Source organism: Malus sylvestris, chromosome 3 (assembly GCF_916048215.2).
Source record: "Malus sylvestris chromosome 3, drMalSylv7.2, whole genome shotgun sequence".
NCBI lineage: Eukaryota > Viridiplantae > Streptophyta > Magnoliopsida > Rosales > Rosaceae > Malus > Malus sylvestris.
In genome coordinates, this window is record NC_062262.1 from 18,719,087 (window position 1) to 18,745,329 (window position 26,243).

The 26,243-nt window shown below is 39.4% G+C and overlaps 1 protein-coding gene across 1 annotated transcript; it reads right to left on the reverse strand.

Moving 5' to 3' along the window:
- Positions 1-1,751: 1,751 nt before the first annotated feature.
- Positions 1,752-24,510, reverse strand: LOC126617390 (uncharacterized). The gene is made up of 7 exons (XM_050285441.1): positions 24,302-24,510; positions 14,300-14,409; positions 8,324-12,581; positions 7,438-7,784; positions 7,182-7,367; positions 6,979-7,080; positions 1,752-2,642 (listed from the first exon to the last, which is right to left on the reverse strand). The coding sequence occupies exon 3, from the start codon at positions 10,982-10,984 to the stop codon at positions 9,683-9,685; it is 1,302 nt and encodes a 433-aa protein (XP_050141398.1). The 5' UTR covers positions 10,985-12,581; positions 14,300-14,409; positions 24,302-24,510; the 3' UTR covers positions 1,752-2,642; positions 6,979-7,080; positions 7,182-7,367; positions 7,438-7,784; positions 8,324-9,682.
- Between the last annotated feature and the right edge of the window lie 1,733 nt (positions 24,511-26,243).

Here is a 26,243-nt window from a genome sequence, read left to right on the forward strand (position 1 = left end):
CGGCCTTGGTTTGGTGACTGAATGGAGTGATTTGGCCAGAACTCCCTATATAGGCCCATGAATTTGACAATGCACACATCCATTTGCGTACTCGATGTAATCCTTCAGAATGCTCGGCTAGAAATAGCTGTATCATCGAAGCAGCCAACGTATCTTTCGTCCAGATTGATGAACCCCGCAAATTCCTTCGTGTACTTCTGCCATTGCTTGAGTAGCTTCTTGTGGGCCAAGGCATAGGAACAATAACCCATCCTCACCTTTTTGATACAACTCATTCTGGTATGATAGTAGTTTGTGGAATGAACCCTTGTCCGTCGGTCATGTTTTTCACTGGGGTTATCGAGATATTGCATCATTGCCATTCTCCAATCGTCTAGTAATGCCTCGACATCGTAAACCTCTATAGGGTTATTCCGCTCCAACAACGACGGTAAAGACATGACTCGTGTACGGATCACGTAATCATGTTGGAGAACTTGCTGATTAATCAAGGTTGAGTGTGCTCGTTATGACACATGTATTTCTCGCCCTAGTTTACCCCCCTAGGAGTTGTGCTTCGGAGGCTATTTAAGCTAATTCGTCGGCTTCGGTGTTGTGAACTCGTGAAATGTGTTTGAAAGTAACGTTGTCGAAAGACTCGGCCAAATAGCTAGCAACCATGTGATAGGGCACCAAAGTACAACTCATGCAACAAAAAGTCCCATTAAGTTGATTAATCACAAGTTCGGAATCACCGAGAAGGACACGAATGGCCCGTAAATCATGTAAGACACCGAGATCAATGACAAGGGCTTCCTATTCAGCATGATTATTCGTACAATCAAAATTGAGCTTGAAAGAAAAATACTAGCGGCTGTGATTTGGGGATTGAATAACGAACCCAACGCCAGCCGAGATTAAAGTACTAAAACCATCAAAATACATTGTCTAGTAATTATCACGTATGTCCATGATGCGATGAAAGTTAAGCACTCAAATTAAACCCTCTTGTTGTCAAATTGTAGTATAAATGCAAGTAGGGATCGTTCTAAACCGGGGATTAGGAGGGCTTGCTAAAACCTCTAAACTAACTCAAAAACATAAAAACAAAGTTAAAAATGTTTGAATAGACTCAAAGGACTCAAAACATGTTCACAAGACTCAAAACAACTTAAAAACACTCAAAACTGCCTAAAAACACAAACTAGGCAGTTTTTTACTCTAACACAACTTTGGACGAAATTTGGGTTTTGACTTGACTCAAAACACTCTAAAACACAAACAAAAAAGATTTTAAACACTTTGAAATAAGAAAGTAAAAGGGGGATTTTTGTTTTGATGAATTTGAAACAAACAAACAAGTTATAAAACTAGGCAGATTGTAAAACGAATTTAAGAAATAAGATGATGGATGGATTAGTTAGAGGTCCGTTCTTCACACATGACACACTTGTATATAAATCGATTTCCAATTGCTTTTCAATAAACTATGATGCTTAACACTCCAGATTAACCGTGATGCACAAATTAACCCTCAGATTTTCCTTTACTCATTGAGTTGGACGAATGCATGCAACAACCCAAATCATTTTCTAAAAGTCCCCTATATGAATGCATAATAGGGATACAATCAGAGATCATTACGTTCAATGAAAATCATAAGTGTTGACGAGGTAATTATAACTATGAATGCATGATACAATTGCCAAGAATTCAATTAACACGATTGTGATAAACAACCTTCACTACTCATGAATATAAACTTGTAACGATTAGGTGAAACTCATTTATATTCTAGCATCTAATTCATGCATGAAAACTAAGTATGCATCCTTAATAAACATACAAGAATCAGTTATGAATAAAATAGATAATTGAATTGCAATCACAACTTATCAAATCACAATTGGAAGAAATCAATTCAAATTTCAAGCATGTTCATGGCTTCAAACTTCCCCCTAACTAAATAGGGGTTTAGCCACTCATAATTGCAACAAAATTAGAAAATAACAAAGTAGACATTGAAAGCAAGAACGAAGTACACCTAAAACGCTCCAAAGTTCCAAGCTTGAAACGCCAAGGACCTTTGTTTTCACCACCTTGTTGTAGCACAAGTGTCTAGGATGTGTATGGATATATGGATGGAATGGATTTGCACGGCTAAGAGATGAAAGTGTAAGTGTATGGAGTTGTCAGATGTGAAATGGAGTGTCTTTGGATGGATTCCCCCCAAATTATGGTGAAGGGTGGATGTATTTACAGGCTAGGGAGAGGAGTGTATGGAGATGTAATGAGTGGATGTAATGGGTGAGTGTTGTGGTAATGAGTGGATGTAATGGGTGTAGTGGGTGGATGTTTGATAATGAGTGGGTGTAATGGGTGTAGTGGGTAGATGTTTGGTAATGAGTGGATGTCATGGGTGTAGTGGATGAGTGTTTGGTAATGAGTGGATGTAATGGGTGTAGTGGGTGGATGTAATGGGTGTAGTGGTAGGTGAATGGATGTGTTGGGTGAAATGAGTGTGCTAAAATGGTTATTTATAGGGAGAGGATGATGCACAAACTTCAAATTTCGTCCATTCCTTTTGCTCCAAGCATATGCCATCCATTCCATGCCCAAAAATGCTCCAAAATGCACTTCTTTGCCACATTAACCCTTTGGACCTACAAACACACGAAAATAGCTTAAAATACTAAAATAACTACGAACTAACAACATAAATGCCAAGAAACAAGCTAACTAAATCGCATAAATATGCTCCTATCAAATTCCCCCACACTTAGCTTTTGCTAGTCCTCGAGCAAAACAAAACAAACAAAACAAAACACAACCTAGACCTTCCAACAATTACCTCAGGGATTTTTAATGAAACATGACATGTTAAAAATCATCATTCCCACAGATTTTGGTCATCCTTACACTTGAGCACATACTTATAGTCACCACTTACTAGTTCACAATTAACCAATTAAAACGATGTTTTGAATGTAGTAACATGCCTTAGAGAACTTACTCAATTCCTTACAAGATACTCTGTATTTTCACACACATTTTTTGACTACACGCCCTACACTAGTTATATGTGAGAAGATTGATGTAAACATGAAAACGAACACTTACATATATGTATAACAAAGAGGGCAATTTTCTGGAGTTATTCAGCATGTTTAGATATGATCTCATGAATGGAATGCTACTACTTAGATGCAAGAACCAGTGACACCATATGCTCAAACCAATTCCAAACTCCACATATTGAAACGCATAACACTCAAGATAAAGTTAAGGGTTGTAACGGGGTTTAAGGGTAATGACTAGCAAAGAAAGGATAAGGATAATAAACGTTTTGAAAGCAATAGCAAGCAAAGTAATGAAATAGACACTTGGAATCCACTTAATAATGCAGAAATTAACTTTTAAACGCAAAGGGAAGATTCAAGCAACACTTAGGGCCGAATTCAACGTTTTGGACCCTTTCTTCAACAAACAACACTTTAGAGCTCTTTTTTCACATTTTTTTCAACTTTTTTTCACTCTTTTCACAACTTTTCTTCTTTTCATTCTATTTTCCATGAATGTTTCTTTTTTTCTTTTTCTTTTCTACCCGTGCCTAATTAAGGACTTTGGCACACACACACAAATCACTTCCCCCACACTTGTTTTTTTGCAAAAGTTCAACAAAATGAATTCCTTCTAAATTATGTTTTACTATGCTTCAAGAACAAGGGTATGGATGGTCCTAATCTAGCCTAGGTGAGGATAGTGTGGGTTAACAAAGAACATAGACTACAAAAGGCTCAACGGGGTTAAACTTAAGCACATAATGAAATAGGGCACGTCAATTTGGCTGTGGTGGTACACAACTTCATCTTGAATATGTGTTATGCAAATCAATAGCATGCTTTGAATGAAATAGGCATGAGTTCTAGCAATTGGAACTAAATGATGAAACGCTTTCTAAGTAGCAACTAAGCAAAGAATAATGAGATCATGCAACGACTTTAGAAAACAATAGTGCACAGATTATTAACTCTCCAAATAAACGTTTAGGCTCAAGTCTCACAAGGTTGTAGCGTTCATTTGAGTTCCTTCCTTCAAGCATGTTACAAAAATTGATTTTTCCTTTATGATTGCATGTGAATTCATAAATTATAACCACAACCAAGCATACACCAAAGAGTAAATCAAATTTTCATCCATGTTTATAACTCTCTTTAACAGTCATGTAATTAAAAACCAAATCCTCATCATTGTGTTGGAAGGTACCCTAAGACACAAATAAACATACAAAAACAACTCTTTTTGGGTTTTTCAAAACAATTTTTCAAAATTTTATGAGATTTTCGGATTTTTATGTCAAAATACACTGAAACACTCCAAAACAGCTTAAAAACACTTAAAACAGCAAGGAATAACACTAGAAGGAATGGGTGATAAACTCTTACGAATTTCATGCAAAACAATGGTTACCCCCCCACATTTAAATGAAACATTGTCCTCAATGTTTCAAGCATAAACTCACACAAAAACAAGCAAATAAACAAACAACGAATAAACATGACAAGTATAGCAAAGTAAAAAAAAAAAAAAACAGACAGAGTAGAGTTTAAGAATGCAAATCTGGTTTTGGAGATATATGATCTTGTTGACTTTCCACAGTTTTGATCTCGAACTGGTTTGGAATTCTGAGCAAGGAATATCAGAGTTCCTTGGTTTCAAATCAAACTCCTTCTGTTGGGTTGATTTGATTGTGCAATCTGCATTCTTCTCTGCTTGTTTCTTCTGCACGGCAGGCATGCACGAGGTAGAGGTGTTGGTCTGTTTCTTTCTTCAATCTTTCCAAGTGCCCACCTCTTGCTTTCTTTCTCCTTGTCCCTAGCTGAGGATGAATTGGCAAATTGTCTCTACATGCTTCGAGGTATCATTTTCACTTCCCTTATCTGTTCCCCAGGCAGATGTGGTAGACGAAGAGGAAGCATAAAATGATGAAGATGAGTACTCGAGAGCAAGGCTAGGTAAGCAATCAGGAAGGGGTTCCAGGCAGTCGGTTCCAAATCGGAAGATTGATACCAAGTGCTGGCTGATTGCTCTCTTTCTCCTTGTCCCAAAACAACGACAAGGAGAAGGACAGGGAGAAAGCATGATATGAAATACTCTTGCTTTCAACCTTCATGATATGAAATACTTTTGCTTTGGATGAGTTGTTTGCAGAGGTACCCCAAGGAATAAGGAACACTGAGTGACTCGAGAGGGTTTGTTGGAAAGGTATTCTCGGAGAAGCAGAAGGGTTATGTATGTCTGCCTTGCAATGAAGGGTGAGGGGTGACATTTATAGGAATTAATAACCGATACTATTCTTTCACTCTTGTCAGCAACCGTTGGATGATTTAATAGTAAACTTCACGTGCTTTCTACTTCACAAGAGATCTTCGATAGATTACCCGTAATTTCCACAAAGCTGAGTGTGCATGTGACAGGCGCTGACACGTCTGGAAAAACAAGTGCCTCTTCGATATCTAGAATCGGCGCTTCGATAAACTGCCCGTGATTTCTGCAAAGCTGACTCTGCATGTGACAGATGTTGACACGTCTGTAAAAATGCTTCGACAAATTGCCCGTGATTTCTGCAAAGCTGACTCCGCATGTGATAGATGTTGACATGTCTGGAAAAACAGATGTTTGGAATCGGCGCTTCGACAAACTGCCCGTGATTTTCGCAAAGCTTACTCTGCATGTGACAGATGCTGACACATCTGGAAAAGCAGATTCCTCTCCGATATATGGAATTGCCTCTTCGATCTCTGAAATCCTGTCGAGTGCAAAGGTTGCATGTGACAAGTGTGGACAAATCTGGAAAAGAAGATTGGCCGTGGTTTCTGAGTAAGCCCAGCTTTTGAGAAAGCTAGCGCCTCTTTGATTTTTGAGTTGGCCTCTTCGATTTCTGAGCTCGCCTCTTCGATCTCTGAAATCCCATCGAGTGCTGATTTTTATAGAGGTACGCAGGACATTTAAAGCACACTTGAATTTCTGCCTGTAGAAACTCCCTTTTTGCACTTCTACGATCTTGACTTGTCCAACCTCTTCTTTTTTTAACACCTCTGAAAATGTCTGGCCCTCCTACCGTCGTTTTGACATGACCCTTGGTGAAGAGGCAGTCCCGCCTTCTCTAGACAACATATGGCGCCCATCATTCATATCCCCTACTGGTCCCCTTACCGTTGAGGATCTGGTGATGAAGAATGATATAACAGCTGCGGTGGTGGCCAGGAACCTTGTCACTCCCAAAGATAACAGACTACTTGCCAAACGGTCTGATGAGTTGGCTATTAAGGATTCCCTGGCTCTCAGTGTGCAGTGCGCAGGTTCCGTGTCTAATATGGCCCAACGCCTATTTGCCCGAACCCATCAAGTTGAATCATTGGCGGATGAAGTGATGAGTCTCAAGCAGGAGATTAGAGGGCTTAAGCATGAGAATAAACAGTTGCACAGGCTCACACATAACTATGCTACAAACATGAAGAGGAAGATTGACTAGATGCAGGAATTTGATGGTCAGATTTTACTTGATCATCAGAGGTTTGTGGGTTTGTTCCAACAACATTTGCCTTCGTCTTCTGGGGCTGTACCATGTAATGAAGCTCCAAATGATCAACCTCCGATGCTTCCTCCTTCTGGGGCTCCGCCGACTACTGAGACTTCTCCTAAGCAGCCTTTGTGAAGGCTCCCTCTTGTATTTATCTGCTTAATGCTCCTTTCTTTTTTTATGAATGTAAAAATACCTTGCATAACTGTCAGTGTTTCAAAAATAAACCCACACCAAAAAACAATTAAACAAGCAACAAATAAAAATGACAATCATGGTAAAATAAAACTACAGAAAATGGAAGGTTTTTAGGAAAGCAAAACCAATCATGGAGCAATTCAAAAATCTTCCTCATTTGAATACATGGGTTGCCTCCCAAAAAGTGCTTTCTTTAATGTCTTGTAGCCAGACGATACCTTATTTTAAACTCCATTAGGGCTCACGGCATGGAGGGGTATTTCCGCCACCATATGCTCCTCAAACAGGTCGTAATAGGGCTTCAAACGATGCCCATTCACCTTAAATTTATGACCGGTTTTTATGCTTTGGACTTGGATTGCACCATGGGTAAAAACATTAGTAATAACAAATGGTCAAATCCACTTAGAGCGTAACTTACCGAGGAATAACCGAAGGCCAAAATCAAATAGGAGCACTTTCTGTCCCTTGGAAAATGTCTTTGTACGAAGCATCTTGTCATGATACACCTTGGTCTTATCCTTGTAAATCTGAGCATTCTAGTATGCCTCGTGCCTAATCTCCTCGAGTTCATTTAATTGGAGCTTTCTATGCACCCCGGCATCATCTATATCCATGTTGAAGGTCTTTACAGCCCAATGTGCCTTGTGCTCTAACTTGACGGGCAAATGACATACCTTACCATAGATGAGCCGAAAAGGGGACATGCCAATGGGAGTTTTGTAGGCCGTACGATAAGCCCACAATGCATCGTCTAAGCGCAAGCTCCAATCCTTCCTTGTTGGCCCCACAGTTTTCTCAAGGATTTGATTGATCTCTCTGTTTGAAACCTCGGCTTGCCCATTGGTCTGAGGATGATAGGCTTGCCCATTAGTCTGAGGATGATAAGGTGTTGAAACCTTATGTGTAACGTTGTACTTTTTGAGCAAAGCCTCAATGGTTTGATTACAAAAGTGGGAGCCTCCATCACTAATGAGAACTCTAGGCATTCCAAACCTAGCAAAACTGTTAGTTTTCACAAAATCTGTAACAACCTTATAATCGTTAGTACGAGTGGCTTTTGCTTTCACCCAATTTGAAACGTAATCAACAGCTAGCAAGATATAAGTGAAACCATAAGATAGAGGGAAAGGACCCATGAAATCAATACCCCAAATGTCAAAAATTTCAACAAAGGATAAGGGTTGCTGCGGCATTTGATCCTTGGTACCTATGTTTCCCATTCTTTGGCACCGATCACACGTTAGACAATAAGTTCTAGCATCTTTAAACAACGTGGGCCAATAAAATCCACATTCAAGAACCTTTAATACCGTTCTTTGAGTGCCAAAATGTCTACCACAAGCATAAGTGTGACAAAATCTTAGGATCGAAAGAAATTCACAATCATGCACATATCTACGCAAAATCTGATCAGAGCAATACTTCCACAAATAGGGATCATCCCAAACATAGAAACGTGCATCTTTTCGAAGTTTATCACATTGGTGCTAAGTGAGAGTGCTAGGAACTTTGTTTAGACACTAAGTAATTCACTAGATCGGCATACCATGGTTCACTCACCTCAATGGACAGTAGTTGCTCATCGGGGAAAGTTTCAGGGATGGGCACGTCATGCTCATGCTCCTCATGGACCATTCGGCTTAAGTGGTCAGCCACCACATTCTCGCTTCCTTTCTTGTCTCGAATTTCGATGTCAAACGCTTGAAGATGAAGCATCCAAAGAATGAGCCTCGATTTTGCTTCCTTCTTCGTTAGTAAGTACTTTAAAGCTGCATGATCAGTATAAACAATCACTTTAGTTCCAATTAAGTAAGATCAAAATTTATCTAAAGCAAAGACAACAGCTAGAAGTTCCTTTTCCGTTGTAGAGTAGTTCAATTGGGCATCATTGAGAGTCTGAGAGGCATAGTATATAACATGTGGCTGCTTGTCTTTTCTTTGCCCCAAAACAATGCCTAATGCATAGTCGGATGCATCGCACATAAGCTCAAAAGGAAGGCTCCAATCGGGAGGAGCAATGATAGGGGCCGAAGTGAGCTTCTCCTTGAGCTGCTTAAATGCTGATTCACACTCCTCATCAAACTAGAAGGGCACATCTTTTTGAAGCAATCGACAAAGGGGGTTGGACATCTTGGAAAAATCCTTGATGAAACGCCTATAGAACCCTGCATGGCCAAGAAATGAACGAACCTCTCTAACCGAAGTAGGAGAGGGTAAGTGACGTACAAGGTCTATTTTTGATTTATCTACTTCAATTCCTTTTTCTGAAACAATATGGCCTAAAACTATACCTTGTTTAACCATAAAGTGGCATTTTTCCCAATTCAACACAAGGTTAGTTTTAACACATCGTTTCAAGATCAAGCTCAGATTATCCAAACAATTATCAAAAGACTCCCTAAATACACTGAAATCATCCATAAATACCTCAATTATCTTCTTAACATAATCGGAGAATATACTTACCATACACCTTTGGAAAGTGGCAGGTGCGTTGCATAGGCCGAATGGCATGCGACGATAGGCAAAAGTTCCAAAGGGACATGTGAATGTGGTCTTCTCTTGGTCATCCAGTGCTATCACAATTTGGTTATATCCAGAATATCCATCAAGAAAACAATAAAACGCACAACCGGCTAACCTTTCAAGCATTTGGTCGATGAATGGCAATGGAAAGTGATCTTTCCTTGTTGTAGCGTTTAGCTTCCTATAGTCAATACAAACACGCCATCCGGTTTGAATTCGTGTAGGTACCAACTCGTTCTCATCATTCTTGACAACGGTAACTCCAGACTTCTTGGGATCGACTTGAACTGGTGAAACCCAATGGCTATTGGAGATAGGATAGATCACGCCATAATCTAAGAGCTTGATTATTTCCTTCTTCACAACTTCCATCATAGGAGGGTTGAGACGGCGTTAAGCCTCTCGGGATGGTTTAGTCCCCTCTTCAAGAAGTATGCGGTGCATGCAAGTGGTGGGGCTAATTCCCCTAATGTCGGCCAAGGTCCACCCTATGGCTGTTTTGTGCTCTCGTAGCACCCTTATAAGCTTTTCTTCCTCATGTGCCGTGAGACTTGAAGAAACAATGACGGGAAATGTCTCGTCATCTCCCAAAAACACATACTTCAAATGGTCCGGCAACGGCTTAAGTTCAAGAGTAGGTGCCTGAACAATAGAAGGTAACATCTTAGTAGAAACTAAACTTGAAATTGAGAGTGGAACCTTACCATATTGTCGTGGAAGTGACTCAAGGGCAGCCACAACCTCCACAACTTCCTCATTAAATGGCACGGCATTGGGATCCCAAATCTGGCCATGGGTTTGCATTGCCCCAAGTTCTTGGTTTTTGAGTTTTATGCCCTTCATAATGGCTATTTCAAGGGCATCCTCGTTCATTTCCTCCAAATACTCTTGCACCAAAGAATCAATAACATCAATAGAAAAGCAAGAGTGATCATCAACGGGATATCTCATAGTTTCAGAAATATTAAAATCGATAACTTCCCCATCGAATTCCATCATCAAAGTTCCCTTGAATACATCAATCTTTGTATGGGCTGTCTTCATGAATGGCCTACCAAGGAGAATCGGCAAAGAGGTGGAATGGACTGAATCTTCCATGTCAAAAACGTAAAAATCTGCCGGAAAGATCAAATGGTTCACCTGCACTAAAACATCCTCCAAAACACCTTTTGGGTATACGTTAGAACGATCAGCCAATTGTATAATCACACTATCCTTTTTCAATTCACCCAAGTTCATAGATGCATAAATAGAGTAAGGCATGACATTTATAGATGCACCTAAATCTAGCATTGCATTTTCAAATCGAGTATTGCCAATCACACAGGGAATCGTAAAACTTCCTGGGTCTTTGCATTTAGTGGGCAGTTTACGTTGCAATACGGCTGAAACATTTTCACTTACCTTAACTACCTCTTTGTTTGACATTCTTCTCTTGGTTGTGCACAACTCTTTGAGAAATTTGGCATATTTCAGGACTTGTTTAATTGCCTCAAGGAGTGGAATGTTTACTTGCACTTTTCGGAATGTTTCAAGAATGTCCTTCTCACTCTCGTCCTTGTTCGATTGCATGAACCTACGAGGAAAAAGAACATGGGTCAAATTAGTATTAAGTGAATTTGAACTCAACTTACCTTGTTTGGCCAATTTAGGAATGATAGGGGCCTGGGGCAATGGTTGATTCACCCTTTCCATGGGTGTACTAGTGCTCCCCTCCTCGTTTTGCAGCTTTTCATCCTCTTTTTAGATAGATTTGGGAGTGTCAGACTCACTTCCAACTTCTTTTCCACTACACAACATGATGGCTTTGGCAGATTCAAATCCGCCCTTCGGATTCATAACGGTTGAACTAGGCAACTTACCTTGCTCTCTGAATTGTCCTACAAACTCTGCAATCTGCCCAATTTGCTTCTCCATTTGGTCCACCCTTTTGTCTTGATTTTGCATTGCTTTGGCTTGATTTTCTTGCCCCTGAGACAAATTGGTGAGTAACTTAAGAAGTGTCTCATTATCTAAATATGTACCTGAGGTATTTTGGGCAGGTTGTTGTGGGGCTTGTGTTGGTGCGTATTGCTTGGTATAGAAGCCCGGAGGTTGCTGCCTAAAGCCTCCTTGTTGTTAGGGTTGTTGAGGCTCTCTCCACCTGAAATTTGGATGGTCTCTCCAACCTGGATTGTACGTATTAGAATATGGATCGTTCCTTGGCTGGTTTTGACCTTGAAATCCAATTGCATTGGCACTTTCCCATCCACCATTTTCAATCAATTGCGGGCACTTTTCAGAGGCATGTCCTTGGATAGAACACACACCACATACACTTGGTTCTTTCATCCTCATTCCTTCGGCCATCTGAGACACAATGAAAGTAAGATTAGCTAATTGCGATTGAATGTCGGATGTGGAACTTACCTCATTCACTTGCTGCCGTGGGGTGTCCCTTTGACCAACGCCTTCATATTGTTGAGCATTCAATGCTCGGTTAGCTATTAAGGTCTTGGCAATCATGGGTGTTTTGTCCACCAAAGCTCCTCCCGCTGAGGCGTCTAGCATTTGGCGTTCAATTGGTAGAAGCCCTTCGTAGAAATATTGAAGAAGAAGCTCCTCATTCATCTGGTGTTGTGGACATGAAGCAACAAGGGTTTTAAAACGCTCATAGTAAGTGGGAAATGATTCACCTTGGTTTTACTGAATGCCACTAATCCTTTTGCGTAGTAGAATGACTCGAGAGGTTGGGAAAAACTTCTCCAAAAATGCTCGTTTCATATTCTCCCATGATGTGACAGTTCCGGGATCTAGCTCATACAACCAATCTTTAGCCTTTTCTAAGAGAGAAAAGGGAAAAGCCTTCATTTTCAGATTGCTTCCATCAACGTTCACAGGGGTCATGCTCTAGCAAACAACCTCAAACTCCTTCAAGTGTTTATTAGGATATTCCATGGACATCCCATGGAACCTAGGAATGTGATGCAACAAACTTGATTTCAATTCGAACTCGTCCGTCTTCCCTAGGGCAGCCATGGGGTATTGGATGCATAGGGGAGCGACATTGTCCAATCCTGAAGTGGAAAGCTCCTTGATTGTTCGATTGTCCGCTGCCACGTTGGGATCTTCCTTTACAACCTGTGTCGTGGGCTCCTCTTGCTCTTCTACTTTGTCTTCTCCAAGATCTGGTACAGGTTGAGATGGTTGGGGTTCTTGTTGATTCCTTGCTCATCTCAAAGTTCGTTCAAAATTGTCGTCAAAGTCACGGATGTGCTTATGAATAGGTTGAGAACTTCGAGTCATAAACCATCTAAAACAAAAAAAAAACAAGTAAAGTCATCAACTATGAACAAAAACACATGAAAATAAACAAAAAGAAATAACAAGGGATTAGCAATTTGCTAATCCCCAGCAACGGCGCCAAAATTTGATGTGATGAAAGTTAAGCACTCAAATTAAACCCTCTTGTTGTCAAATTGTAATATAAATGCAAGTAGGGATCGTTCTAAACCGAGGATTAGGAGGGCTTGCTAAAACCTCTAAACTAACTCAAAAACATAAAAACAAAGTTAAAAACGTTTGAATACACTCAAAGTACTCAAAACAGGTTCACAAGACTCAAAACAACTTAAAAACACTCAAAACTGCCTAAAAACACAAACTAGGCAGTTTTTGACTCTAACATAACTTTGGACGAAATTTGGGTTTTGACTTGACTCAAAACACTCTAAAACACAAACAAAAAAGATTTTATACACTTTGAAATAAGAAAGTAAAAGGGGGATTTTGGTTTTGATGAATTTGAAACAAACAAACAAGTTATAAAACTAGGCAGATTGTAAAATGAATTTAAGAAATAAGATGATGGATGGATTAGTTAAAGGTCCGTTCTTCACACATGACACACTTGTATATAAATCGATTTCCAATTGCTTTTCAATAAACTATGATGCTCAACACCCCAGATTAACCGTGATGCACAAATTAACCCTCAGATTTTCCTTTACTCATTGAGTTGGACAAATGCATGCAACAACCCAAATCATTTTCTAAAAGTCCCCTATATGAATGCATAATAGGGATACAATCAGAGATCATTACGTTCAATGAAAATCATAAGTGTTGACGAGGTAATTATAACTATGAATGCATGATACAATTGCCAAGAATTCAATTAACACGATTGTGATAAACAACCTTCACTACTCATGAATATAAACTTGTAACGATTAGGTGAAACTCATTTATATTCTAGCATCTAATTCATGCATGAAAACTAAGTATGCATCCTTAATAAACATACAAGAATCAGTTATGAATAAAATAGATAATTGAATTGCAATCACAACTTATCAAATCACAATTGGAAGAAATCAATTCAAATCTCAAGCATGTTCATGGCTTCAAACTTCCCCCTAACTAAATAGGGGTTTAGCTACTCATAATTGCAACAAAATTAGAAAATAACAAAGTAGACATTGAAAGCAAGAACGAAGTACACCTAAAACGCTCCAAAGTTCCAAGCTTGAAACGCTAAGGACCTTTGTTTTCACCACCTTGTTGTAGCACAAGTGTCTAGGATGTGTATGGATATATGGATGGAATGGATTTGCACGGCTAAGAGATGAAAGTGTAAGTGTATGGAGTTGTCAGATGTGAAATGGAGTGTCTTTGGATGGATTCCCCCCAAATTATGGTGAAGGGTGGATGTATTTACAGGCTAGGGAGGGAGTGTATGGAGATGTAATGAGTGGATGTAATGGGTGTAATGGGTGAGTGTTGTGGTAATGAGTGGATGTAATGGGTGTAGTGGGTGGATGTTTGATAATGAGTGGGTGTAATGGGTGTAATGGGTAGATGTTTGGTAATGAGTGGATGTCATGGGTGCAGTGGATGGGTGTTTGGTAATGAGTGGATGTAATGGGTGTAGTGGGTGGATGTAATGGGTGTAGTGGTAGGTGAATGGATGTGTTGGGTGAAATGAGTGTGCTAAAATGGTTATTTATAGGGAGATGATGATGCACAAACTTCAAATTTCGTCCATTCCTTTTGCTCCAAGCATATGCCATCCATTCCATGCCCAAAAATGCTCCAAAATTCTCCAAAATGCACTTCTTTGCAACATTAACCCTTTAGACCTACAAACACACGAAAATAGCTTAAAATACTAAAATAACTATGAACTAACAACATAAATGCCAAGAAACAAGCTAACTAAGTCGCATAAATATGCTCCTATCAGTCCACCATGCCAATTTCAATGTCATTGCCCCCAAACTCATACAACGAGGGGTGTTGGGCCAAGAAATCGGCCAACGTTTGGCATTTGACAGCTTTTTGGGGCACATAATGCAAACTAAATTCGGACAATGTCATTGTCCACTTACCGATTCGGCTCTTTACTATCGACCAAGTGAGCATGTAACGAATGACATCGGTCTGGGCGATGACTTGAGTGACCGACGGGAGCATGTAATGTATGAGTTTTGATGCAGCGAAAAATAAGGCGAGGCAAAGCTTCTCGACGACGGAATAATTAATTTCTAGTGGGTTGAGATTTCGGCTAAGATAAAAAATGGCTTGCTCTCGTCCAGCATCATTGTCTTGTGTAAGAAGGCATCTGATGGATTCTTCGACAACCAAGATGTACAACTTAAGAGGTCTGCCACGTCGTGGTGGAACCAAGTGAAGGGAAATAATGAGATTTATGTGGGATTTCTAGTGACTAGCATGCATATACAATTCAAAATTTATATACATTAGCAACGGAAGCATGTTATCACATAATATCAAAGCTATAGTCATGCAAACCCCCTTCAAGAAGCATAGGTTCATATATGATGCATCTAAGAAATTATTGAAGAACAAAGTGAAGGTATAGTTTCATACCTCTTGATCTAGACTTGAGACCAAGGATTGACCACCTCCAAGCTCTTTGTTCTTGGAACTCCTTGAGCCTAGCCTCCCTCCTTGCTTCCTCCACCTTGCTAGAATGAGTGCTCCTTGGTTCTCCTTTAGTTTCCAAGGATGAAGACCTCTAAAGATCCACACCCACTAGTGTAGTGAGATGGATGGAGGAATAACCAAAAGGGAGAGAAGATGATTAGCTACTTCTCCCTTATGGTGGCCGGCCTTGTGTGTGTTTTTGGAGAGAGAGATGTTTTCTTCTTTTGTGAAAAATGAACACACAAAACCCTAATGAAACTTTTCACTAAAAGTTCATTTTATATCTAAAAGATAGTTAGCCAACAACTTGACTCCCTCTCTCTCCCTTTCCCTTTATTTGGTCGGCCCCTTTAGTGTTGTTTGGGCTTTGGGCTTTTATTATTTCAAGTCATCCTATGCTTAAATAAAAGCCCAATAGGTTTGGGCTTAATGGGCCTATATTAACCCGAACTTTTCTTTAAGTCCAAAAACGATCTTTCATCGCTTCTATGATTTCTTTAGACTTTCTAATCAATCATAACACTTAATTAATCCAATTAATTTATTCCATCATCCATTAGTTGTCTCATTACAAGAGTGTATCGGTGTACAATCATTTTAGGTTCTAATTAGCAAGGTAGTGAGGTGATTGGCACCAATCCAATTGATTATATTTAATCCAATCACTTAGTGAATTAAAACTTACTTTTAATTCTCCTTCTTCTTTGACGACTACTTATTTAATCATCTAGAAGAACTCACAAGCCATGAGTGACATCTAACCATATATCATGGCTACCCAAGCTAATGTAGAATTTGTTCGGAGAACCTATTCAGTTGGAATTACAATGTAATTCGATCCTTCTCTAAAACAATACTCTCAATCACATTATTAGGGTATGGATATATTATGTCAAACACCTAATGTGATTATTTCATGTTATATGATTCAATTGAGTCGTATAGGAACGCTTTCCTTTATTACGCTAGATACTTCGGCTGAAGATTCCCGAATCATATCTTAGAGTATTCATCCTCTCATAACGAGGATTAGAGATCCCTTGTTGATCATTCACATGCCTCTAAGAATAAATCACTGACCCAAACAATGCATAGAACACACCCAAGATGAGGTGTGGTCACGTCTCATTATCAAAATGATCAGCAACGTATCCCCAAGACAACTATGATGTCTCAGGTCAAAGGATTACTTACATTATTCCAACCATTAGAGTTACTTGCTTGACATGTGAGTAGACCTCCTTGCAAGTACTCTCGTTCGATTGTGTTCAGTGAACTTATTCCCATAATGAGCACCTACATACCTGTCTTAGTGTCACTACACGAATGGGATGAGACTTTCCATCCTTCCAATTAAAGGGGACATAATATGTACTGGTCTATGCATTGTCAGTATCCCTCTGACAATCCTATGACCAAGAACCTTTTTGGACATGATGGTTATGTGAAGGTCTTTGTAGTCTAACATCATTAGATTACTTCTTCCATCGATCCATTGTCCATGGATTCACTATTTAGGACATATATCATTTATTGAGACAGTCCTAATTAGTATCTTTGCCTTTTGATGTATAAGAGTCATCTATACACTCATTCATTGTCCTGAAAGGTTTCTTCCAAAGATTGACTTTCAGGGCATATCTCCAACACCAAGATGGGTGGAGTTGTGAGGGAGACCTTGATCTTCGTAAATGCCTCTTGGTGTTCTGCACGCCATTTGAAGATGTCAGAATCCTTAAGTTTTAAGAACGTGGAAAAGGCTTTCATTTTCCTTGTCGAATTGGCAATGAATCGACGGAGAAAGTTAATCTTGCCAAGCAATGACTGTAGTTGTTTCTTAGTCGTCGAGGGTGGAGCATTGATGATTGCTCGAGCCTTGTTTTCATTTACCTCAATACCACGATGATGTACAAGGAATCCTAAAAAATTACCAGCTGATACGCCGAAAGCACATTTGGTGGGATTCATCTTAAGGTTGTACCGGCGTATAAGTAAGAAAGCCTGACAGAGATCATTCAGATGTGTTTGCTAATGTTTTGATTTGATTACAACATCATCGATGTAGACTTCGACGATGGTACCAATCAAATCATGGAAAATAGTATTCATGGCTTGTTGATATGTGGCACCGGCGTTCTTGAGGTCGAATGGCATGACGACCCATTCGCATGTGCTGAGTGCCCTCGGGTAACGAAAAGCAATTTTATGAATATCGGCCTCGGTGATGAAAATTTGGTTATAACCAGCATGTCCATCCATAAAAGATAAGATCTCGTGGTTTGTCGTTGCGTCGATTAACAAATCTGAAACTAGCATTGGATACTCGTCTTTAGGAGTTGCCAAGTTTAAATTTTGAAAATCAATATAGATGCGCCGGGCACCACTTTTCTTTAAAATAGGGATGATGTTTGCCAGCCATTCGACGTATCGAGCTATCCGAATAAACCCAGCTTTTAAAAGTCGAACGAGTTCGTCTTTTATGCCGAGTTGTACTTCGGTTGAGAATCGTCGAGGTGGTTGGGGGAATGGTTTACACGCAGGTTTGATGCGCAATTCATGCTCAACTAGTGTGCGATCTAAACCAGGCATCTCATGGTAACTCCAAGCAAAACAACCTTTAAATTCTTTGAGCAAGTTACAAAGCTTGATTTTTACATGTTGGGGGGTAACAATGCACTAATGACCAAAGGTCATGGGTCTTCAGCCGTTCCAACGTTTATTTCCTCCAAAGGATCCTTGACTTGATGTTGACTATCCTCAAGCTCGGCTGGTGCAGCCTGAACTTTGTCAAGTGAAAATATTAGGCCGTTATCTCCTTCGGCCAAAAATTTTATTAAGTTTACACCCGAATTTGGTTGCTTAGAAATAGCATACCAATGGGCCAGCAGTCGTTCCATTGTAGATGAAATCGCAGCTCGGCCAACCAAAGTCTTGTCAAATCCTGATGGACAGTCTCGACGCCATCGTAACTGCTTTTTGTACCGAAATTCGAGTCAGTCATCTTTCCTCGTTCAAACCCTGCAAGGTAATATAGCCGACGTGATCGTCATAATATCGTGCCTGAATCATATTGGTTACAAATGGCTGATTGTCGGTCGGATGAACCACAACTGATTTGCCGTCCTAAAAAATGAGAACTTGATATAAGAAAGAGGGAATGCAATTTGTTTGATGGATCCAATCCTAACTAAGCAAGGCATTATACTCGATCTTGGAGTTGACGATAAAGAATGCAGTCATATGAGTGCGACCTGCAACGCTTACCTCTAAAGGGAGAACTCCTTTGGTCTGAGACTTGTCGCCGACAAAACTGCTTATGGTTATTCCGAATGGAATGAGTTCGTCGTTAAATCATCGTAGTGCCTTCATAATGGATACGGGCATGATATTAACCGTCCCCCCACAATCAACGAAAATTTTGAAGATTGGATAACCTTCAATATGAGTCGTGACATACAACGACTTCAAATGTTAAAGATTAACAGAGGTCGAGCGGGGAAACAATATGGCCAAAGCTGCTTTAAGTTTGTTGTCTTTACTTGCTTGCCCATCTTCTGTGGTGGCGATAAAATCGACTTGTGTTGCTTCCTCGGCAACCACATCGCCATCCAAAAAATTTGGTTGGTGTGTAGTTGGGTGAAACTCAGTAAGTAGAACATGAACCATGATGATTTCCATATTTTCGAGGACTGAAGGGCCCATCGAATCTTCGTCGTTGTCTTCCGGGTTATCGAGGATTGTGGTATCATACCTTGGAGCATCCTTGACCTGATCATCTTGTGCCTCAATAGGTACTTACCCTTATGGTATGTAAACTGACCATGTTTGATTCTGACTGTTTTCCTCGAGCTCGTTCATTATTGATGTTTAATGTTGCCCCTGTAGTACTTTACGAACTCGTTCTTCATAAGCGATCTGGGCATCCCTTATCTCTAGGTAGGCATCCAAACGTGCCACACGATCTTTCTCATCAGCCATAAAACCGAAGAGAGATACAACCGAGAAGACTTCAAAATGATGTCGTAAATACTGAAGGTCATTAAGAGAAAAAAAGAGCTCGGCGGTTTCTATGTCTGTGTATGGATCGACTTCGAAATTGAGGACCTGAACTTCACTTATATGCTGAAATCTAGCCTTCATTGCTGGATCGGTGGTTTTCTAGATAATTTGCTCGGCATCATGGCAAATCAGTGCCAAGTCAAGAGCTTGAGAGCTTCTTGACACGCCTTGGGTAGGCTGTACAAATCATTGGCAGAATGTTTCTTGTGAAATTCTTGCATGTACTCCAAGGATTCGTCGAGGAATGGAGGGTGTAGATTCCTTTAAACTTTTATTAACGGCTCTTGCGAGGATAATGGGGGACGCTTGCTTTCGACTTCTTTTTTTGAAGTGCTCGAAACGAGCTTTCATATCCTCGGGTCGAAGGAGGAGCTTGATGCACTTCTCGAACTCTTCAATGGTAGTTTCAAAGTCGCGATCAATTACCTTTTTCCCTTATAATTCGGCCATGATTATCGGGGTTTGTCGGTCATTTCCACTTCCTGCGGCTTCTTTTGGTTGCCATTTGGTACCCGCAGTAGCTTGGGCTGCCTGTCGTCGAGCCATGCAGTCTATCTGCTAGCGTTGACATTTTTGGGATTTGGATAAGGCAGTATACACACCCATGGGAGAATTGTAGCTATACTAACGCTGGTCGCGTGGCTTAGGCGGGTTAAAATTTTTTTGATTCGTTGATGAACTTGAGCTGCTAGAGTTACGCGAGTAATAATCCTCATTATAAAATTGCACGTCGAAATCAAAATGTCGTCTGGCTTAGGTGGGGTCGTCCTTTCGTTTTTTAAGGCCGAGCCTATCTAACACTTTCTGGCTTTGGCGAGGCCAAGTTCCTTTGGAAGTGTTGTCGTGGCCTTGGATGGTTACCGTGGTGTAGGAGCCTGAGGTGGTCATTCCTTTGGTTCAGTTAAAATGACTCGTGCTTTACAATTGCTGCATAAAACCATTGGTTCATCAGTTTCCTCTGCACTGGAGTGTGACATAAATTCGATTATGGCCGGTCCTGAAAACTCTGTGTGTGGTTTGTTGGAAAATAGGTCAATCTTGATTCGCGGCCGAGAATTCTGTTTTGGGACGTGTTGTACTGGAATGAACTCGACCTTCCCTTTCCCTTTACTCTTGGGCAAATGAGCATCTACCATGCCAACTATCGCTAAAGGGAAGGGATCAACGTCGACAATCATCTATTTTTCAGGAAATTTTAGCTTGCCTTTATCAATCCAGCTTTGAATAGCATCACGGAACACGACACAATTGTTTATGGTATGCTTATTCGAATTATAATACTTGCAATACATTTTTCCTCTCTCAACTCTTCGGCCTTAGGAATGTTATGTTTCGGCCGAAGTTTGATGATCTTTACCATCAACAACTGGTCGAAAATTGCATCGGCCTTGGTGATATTGAAAGTCTAAACTTTTAATGTTTTAACTCTCTCTTCAATAGCCGAACAGGTTTTGGCATCCTTGGAGTTAATTTAAGCCAACACCTTCCAAACGTACGGTTTATCTATCACTATCTCGGCCGCGTCCACACTAACATATTGGGAATCCTCACCTTCCATCGATACGTAGCTAACCGTGGAATTTTTGTAAATCGTTCCCAGGATAGGGACTTCAAGATCTTTTCTTCTCGGAGCAAATAATCATATTGCTCGACGTGCTGAGCTAGTTATCTCAGAAGTTTGCCCCTAAGAATTTCTTTTTGTACTCCACGTCCAGCCCATTGAAAGCAAGCCTAACAAATTCAACTTCAGGTAAAGGTACTAGACACCAATTTCTGGCCGATTTAAACCTTGTGAGATAATCCATTGGTGACTCATCAGACGCTTGAGCCATCCTAGCCAATGAAGAAATTGACATTTCCATCCCCGACAAAAAGAATTAATAATGGAACTTCTCGACCAGTTCCTCCCAACTTTGGATGGAGTTAGGTGGGAGATTGATGTACCATGCAAATGCCGAGTCTGTCAGTGAGAAGTTGAATAGTCGCAGTTTATGGAAGTCACTATTAACGTTTTTGCACTGCGCAGTGAAACGGGCCACATGTTCTAGCAAGGACATGGATTATTCTCCAGCAAAAAAGCTTAAATCTAGGATCATAAAGCCTTTAGGATATTCAAACTTTTCTACATAAGCTAGGTATGGATGGATGAATTTCAGAAACTTCAGCCCTTTTTTCAAGGCTGAAACGATCATTCTTTGGACTTCAATCATATCCACGGATGTTGTTTCTCCTCTCTGGTCGGATCCGTCTGATCTACTGCTTGATCCTCCTTTTTTATCCGAGTCGATAATTTTAAGCCAAGCAGATCATGTGTCGGCCTGTAGCATTGACAACAGATTACCCTTAAGTGGAAATTGTCGAAAACTATCGATGGGCCCAATGTCGTAAATTTTACTAACCAGTAGTTTGAGCATTTTGTTGTGTGCCTCGCCATTACTACGTATTTCTTCAAGTATGCTTCTTACTTCTCGGCTGAGAACTTAAGATTGCTATTCGAGTCTTCTCCGAAGAAAAGATCTAGTTGGTGGATCAGAACCTTTACCATCATCTTCATCGCAGTCATCTACTATCCCTTCAATGAAAACACCTGCAGCTTTGTTGAGAATTTCTGCGTTACGCGGCTGGCTACCGAGACAAACTTCTTTTTCTCGGTATGTTGCACTCGCAACCTCAAGGGTCACAGTAACAAGAAGATTGCTTGCATGTGACAATTCTTGTCCAGGACTCTGAACTGGAAGGCCGGTCGTTGACTTTCCCATGATTGCTTTCTTTTTTACTGACCGTGTCTCATCGGTCATGAACTCCGAGGTTTTAGCATCGGTCCCACCGAGTGTGCCAAAATGTTGATCCTAAAAACTACCAAGGCTATGTGGTGCGCAGGCCGAATAATTAATAAGCTAACTACATCATTCAGTTGTGTCCGAGGCATGCCAACTTGACGGCCGAGCTCGATCGGTGAGTAAAATTTGTTAATGTTGCGTTGAATGCGCTGTTGACTTCTTGACCTTACGACTGCGACCGAGGAAGGAGCACGTCTCGGCCTCGGGTTCGACCACAATGATTATATTTGTAAAAGTATAGGCATGCTGAATCGACACCAGACTATACGGGCACAAATACTTAAAGCAAATGTTCTTAATCGTAAATGTAGTTCGGTCGTCAAAATGTTAAACTCTAAATCCTACTTGTGAGTATCCAATCATAAAATAACTCGGCGTTCAATGTGCAAGCCTGATAATCTGTAACACCTCACTTCGCCGAGAAGGTTAATGACATGACCTTTCCCAATAATGACTCGAAAATCCTTCTCGATCGAGACTTGGATAGATAATCAATCGGCCTTGTCGCTGTGTTGTTTATCCAAACTGAAGGTGCTTCTCGGTCAGCTGATTCTACGACAACAGTGATGTTTATCCAAACTGAAGATGTTCGCTGGTTGCCTTCATAATGTTGTTTATCCAAACGAAGATGTGTCGGTGAAGAAGAAAATAAAAATCTCAAGATGTTTGAGAGGTTTTGCGTAGGGCGAGGTTTGCGCAAGGCAGTTTGTGTGTTGAATTGAAGAGGCTTTGAATGACGCACCCCCTTCTATTTATAGCAGCCAATCTCATCTTGGCCGAATCAGAACTGTACTCGGATTAGGCTTCTTCATCCTAATCTAACCCGAACTCGGCCAATCCTACCTCCACTAGGACTTTGAACCAAACTCTTTATCCAGCCACTTTCACTTTTCAAATCTCAACGTCCTCATTCCATTGAGACTCCTTATCATACTAGGACTAGACCCATCCGTTCTTATCCAAATCACTCTTTCTTGCAATAGGACTTGACCGCCTTAACTGAGCGGCCTATGACTCCTGGCCAGCCCATAGCATTTTCAGAAAAGCTTTGGACCAAACATAAACCTATGATCGGCCCAATAATATTATTTTGGGCCCAAACACCAACAGATATAAAAATTAATCTGTGAAAAACTATATCCCAAAGGGTACTACCACCACAAAGATTAATCTGAGCATATGAGATACTCATAAGTTATTTTCAGCTCGTACCAACTCTATAAACTCTTGAAGTCTCAGTTGAAACTCGAATTTACTCTACCATCAATAAAGCATTCAGCATTAGACAAGATAATACCAAGTTTTCGATGTGGTGCATTGAGTGAAATTCAATTGGTATACTTGTCAATATATAGGAACCATTTTGAGGATGGAAGCAGTTCAAGCGTTCAAGGCACCAACTACTACTAACTTAAATGAATTTCAAGAACCATTTTATCAGTAATTCACAAGCAGTTCAAAGAAATGTAGCAGAATCAGAATACATGTGGAAGCAATATCTTTCACCACCATAAAAGCAAAGGCAGCAAAATGACTTACAAAATGACCTAGAATCTATGAAAGATAAGTCATCTCTTTTACTTTCATCTCCTATTATGTATTCCAAGTATGGCGAAACATACGATAGATACCCTAACTAGAACAAATAGTCCCTTGCAATTAGGATACCCAAAAAAATTGTAGGAAGATAATAACAAGTCAAGATTCAGATAAATAAAGGGTACCTAAACCCTTCGCAACTTTCTTCCAGACACAAGCAACAAAACAAATCATTTTAGAGACAAAATAGTATTAACAAACTCGTCTAACCCACCAATTAAAAGAAAGCTTCCTTCCCATCTAACCCAGATCTCCCTTTTCGTATCCTCTCTCTGATCGAACTCTCTCTCGTCCTCTTTCTTTCTCTCCAATTCGACATGATATATAAATAGGCATCCCCATCCTAGGCTTCCCAAAATCCATATCCTCATCCTTTTTAACCTCTAAATTCCCTCCCCACATATGAATCTAAATCAACATCATCAGGTAATTCTAAGTACAGAAAAACTCTGTTCTTGCGGAGATCGATTAAAGTAGTAACGAAACTTAAAATGAAAAAACAGTAATGGAACTTATTCATTAAATAGCCAAAGTCTTACATATTTTTCATCCAAGTAAATAGCCAAATTAAGAGGCAAAATCAAACCTGGAGTGGAATTTGGAGAATGCAGAGATGTAGAGAAGACCAGAGATGACAAGAATGATTCTGTCTACTACACGAGGGAGGAGAAAAGAGATACTGAGAGAGGCTACCAGAAGAACATATGGTGGGAGTGAGGGGTTAGGAAGAACATACGGCAGGTCTAGAGAGATGGTTACGAGAGTGGGGAGAGAGAAAGGGATTAGGGCTTTTGTTTTGATCAGATGGTAAAATTGGAAAATATTGGAAAATATAAGGGTTTTTTTTTTTGTCCAAAAAGTTCTAATAATATAAGTCAAATAGAATCCAACGGTAGAAATTTACTCTCATTTATCTTACGACTGTTATTTAAATAAAGTCTTTAATAGTTTTTTAATTAATGTAGAAGTGCAAAAAATATAGAAAAAAAAATCTATAAAAGCTTGTAATGACAAGCTTTACAACTTTCGTGAAGAGCTTAACTTCAAAATTCGCCACTATAATCATATAAATTATAGATAAAAATTTAACTGTTGATTGTTATTTACATTTACGTTTCATTTTTCTCATCAAATTTTCTTTTTTCAGATTTTCTTTTTTGATAACATGATCTATTAGAGGATGCAAGAAGATGAACGGTTTGGATCGTTGATATTATGTTCAGAGTTTTACAGTTAGTGAAAATATTGCTTGATGTTTACAAAGTTTCTACAAACTATATAACATCGACTCATATTTCAGTTAACCATAAATATCGAAACGTGATATCAAAGATCTGAACCTTTCATCTTCTTACATCCGCCAGATGATCATGTTTTCAAAAAATAAAATTTTAAAAATAAAATTCAGTAAGAAGAATAAAGCGTAAATGACAATCAACGGTTAAATATAAATTTAAGGTTATGGATTATAGTGTTGGATTTCGAAGCTGACCCCTTCATGAAAGTTGTAAAGCTTGTTACTATGAGTGATTGTATATATATTTTTTTTTACATTTTTTTACACTTCTACAATAATTATTATTAATTTTTCCCTCAAATAAAAAATATTATTCATGAGGGTTTGGAGGATTTTAAAAATCTAAACGATAATGTAAGTGTAACCATTATCTACTCATGGAGGAATAATGATGAATCACGAGTGTTTATATATTCCTTCACATTTTTCATATTTGCATGTATGTCTTCTTAGCTCATGTCTATACAAATAATATACTAGTTTATTTTAATTTTGGACAGCAACTTGTTAATTAAAATTTATCCTGGTAATGATAATAAGAAACTCTCATAATAAAAATAAATAATGACTAAAACTTTTTTTTAACTTATATAGAATAATAATACAAAACTATATATTTAATATAGAATATATTGTATATATTAATATGGCTATTGTATTTTATAATAAATCTTTAAGTAATTAAACTTTAAAATTATCAACATAATTTTTTTCTTAACGGGTCGAAATAGGTTACCCACGTGTTACCTGCGTGTATACCCGTTCTTAATGGGTCACCCGATAATGACCCAATTAGTTATCGTGTTGACCCGAAACCCGTTATTTTCGTGTCGTGTCAGAAACTGCCGGGTCTATTTGTAACCATCATGTATTTGTGTCATATAAATTTTTTATTTAATTGTTGTTTTGGAAGTTGTTTGATAACTTTTTTGTTTTTAATTTTCTTCTTTTGTTTGAAATATGAGAATGAACCGTGATTCAGGTGTTAAAAAGCATGGAAAAAAAATCTCCATAGAGACAAATAGGGGAAGTCAGCAGGCTTTGCTCTCTAACGAGTTCATTGCGAAGGAAGCTAGAATTGGAGTTTTTCACACCAACTCATCTAGCAAAGAATGGTTACACAATGGACAAAGAGTGGTATTGTTTTTGGTAATTTTGGGTCCATGGCTCTCAAAAATCAATCTGAGGGTCTAAGTAGGAGTGGGATCGATTCGAAATGGGCTTGGAACCT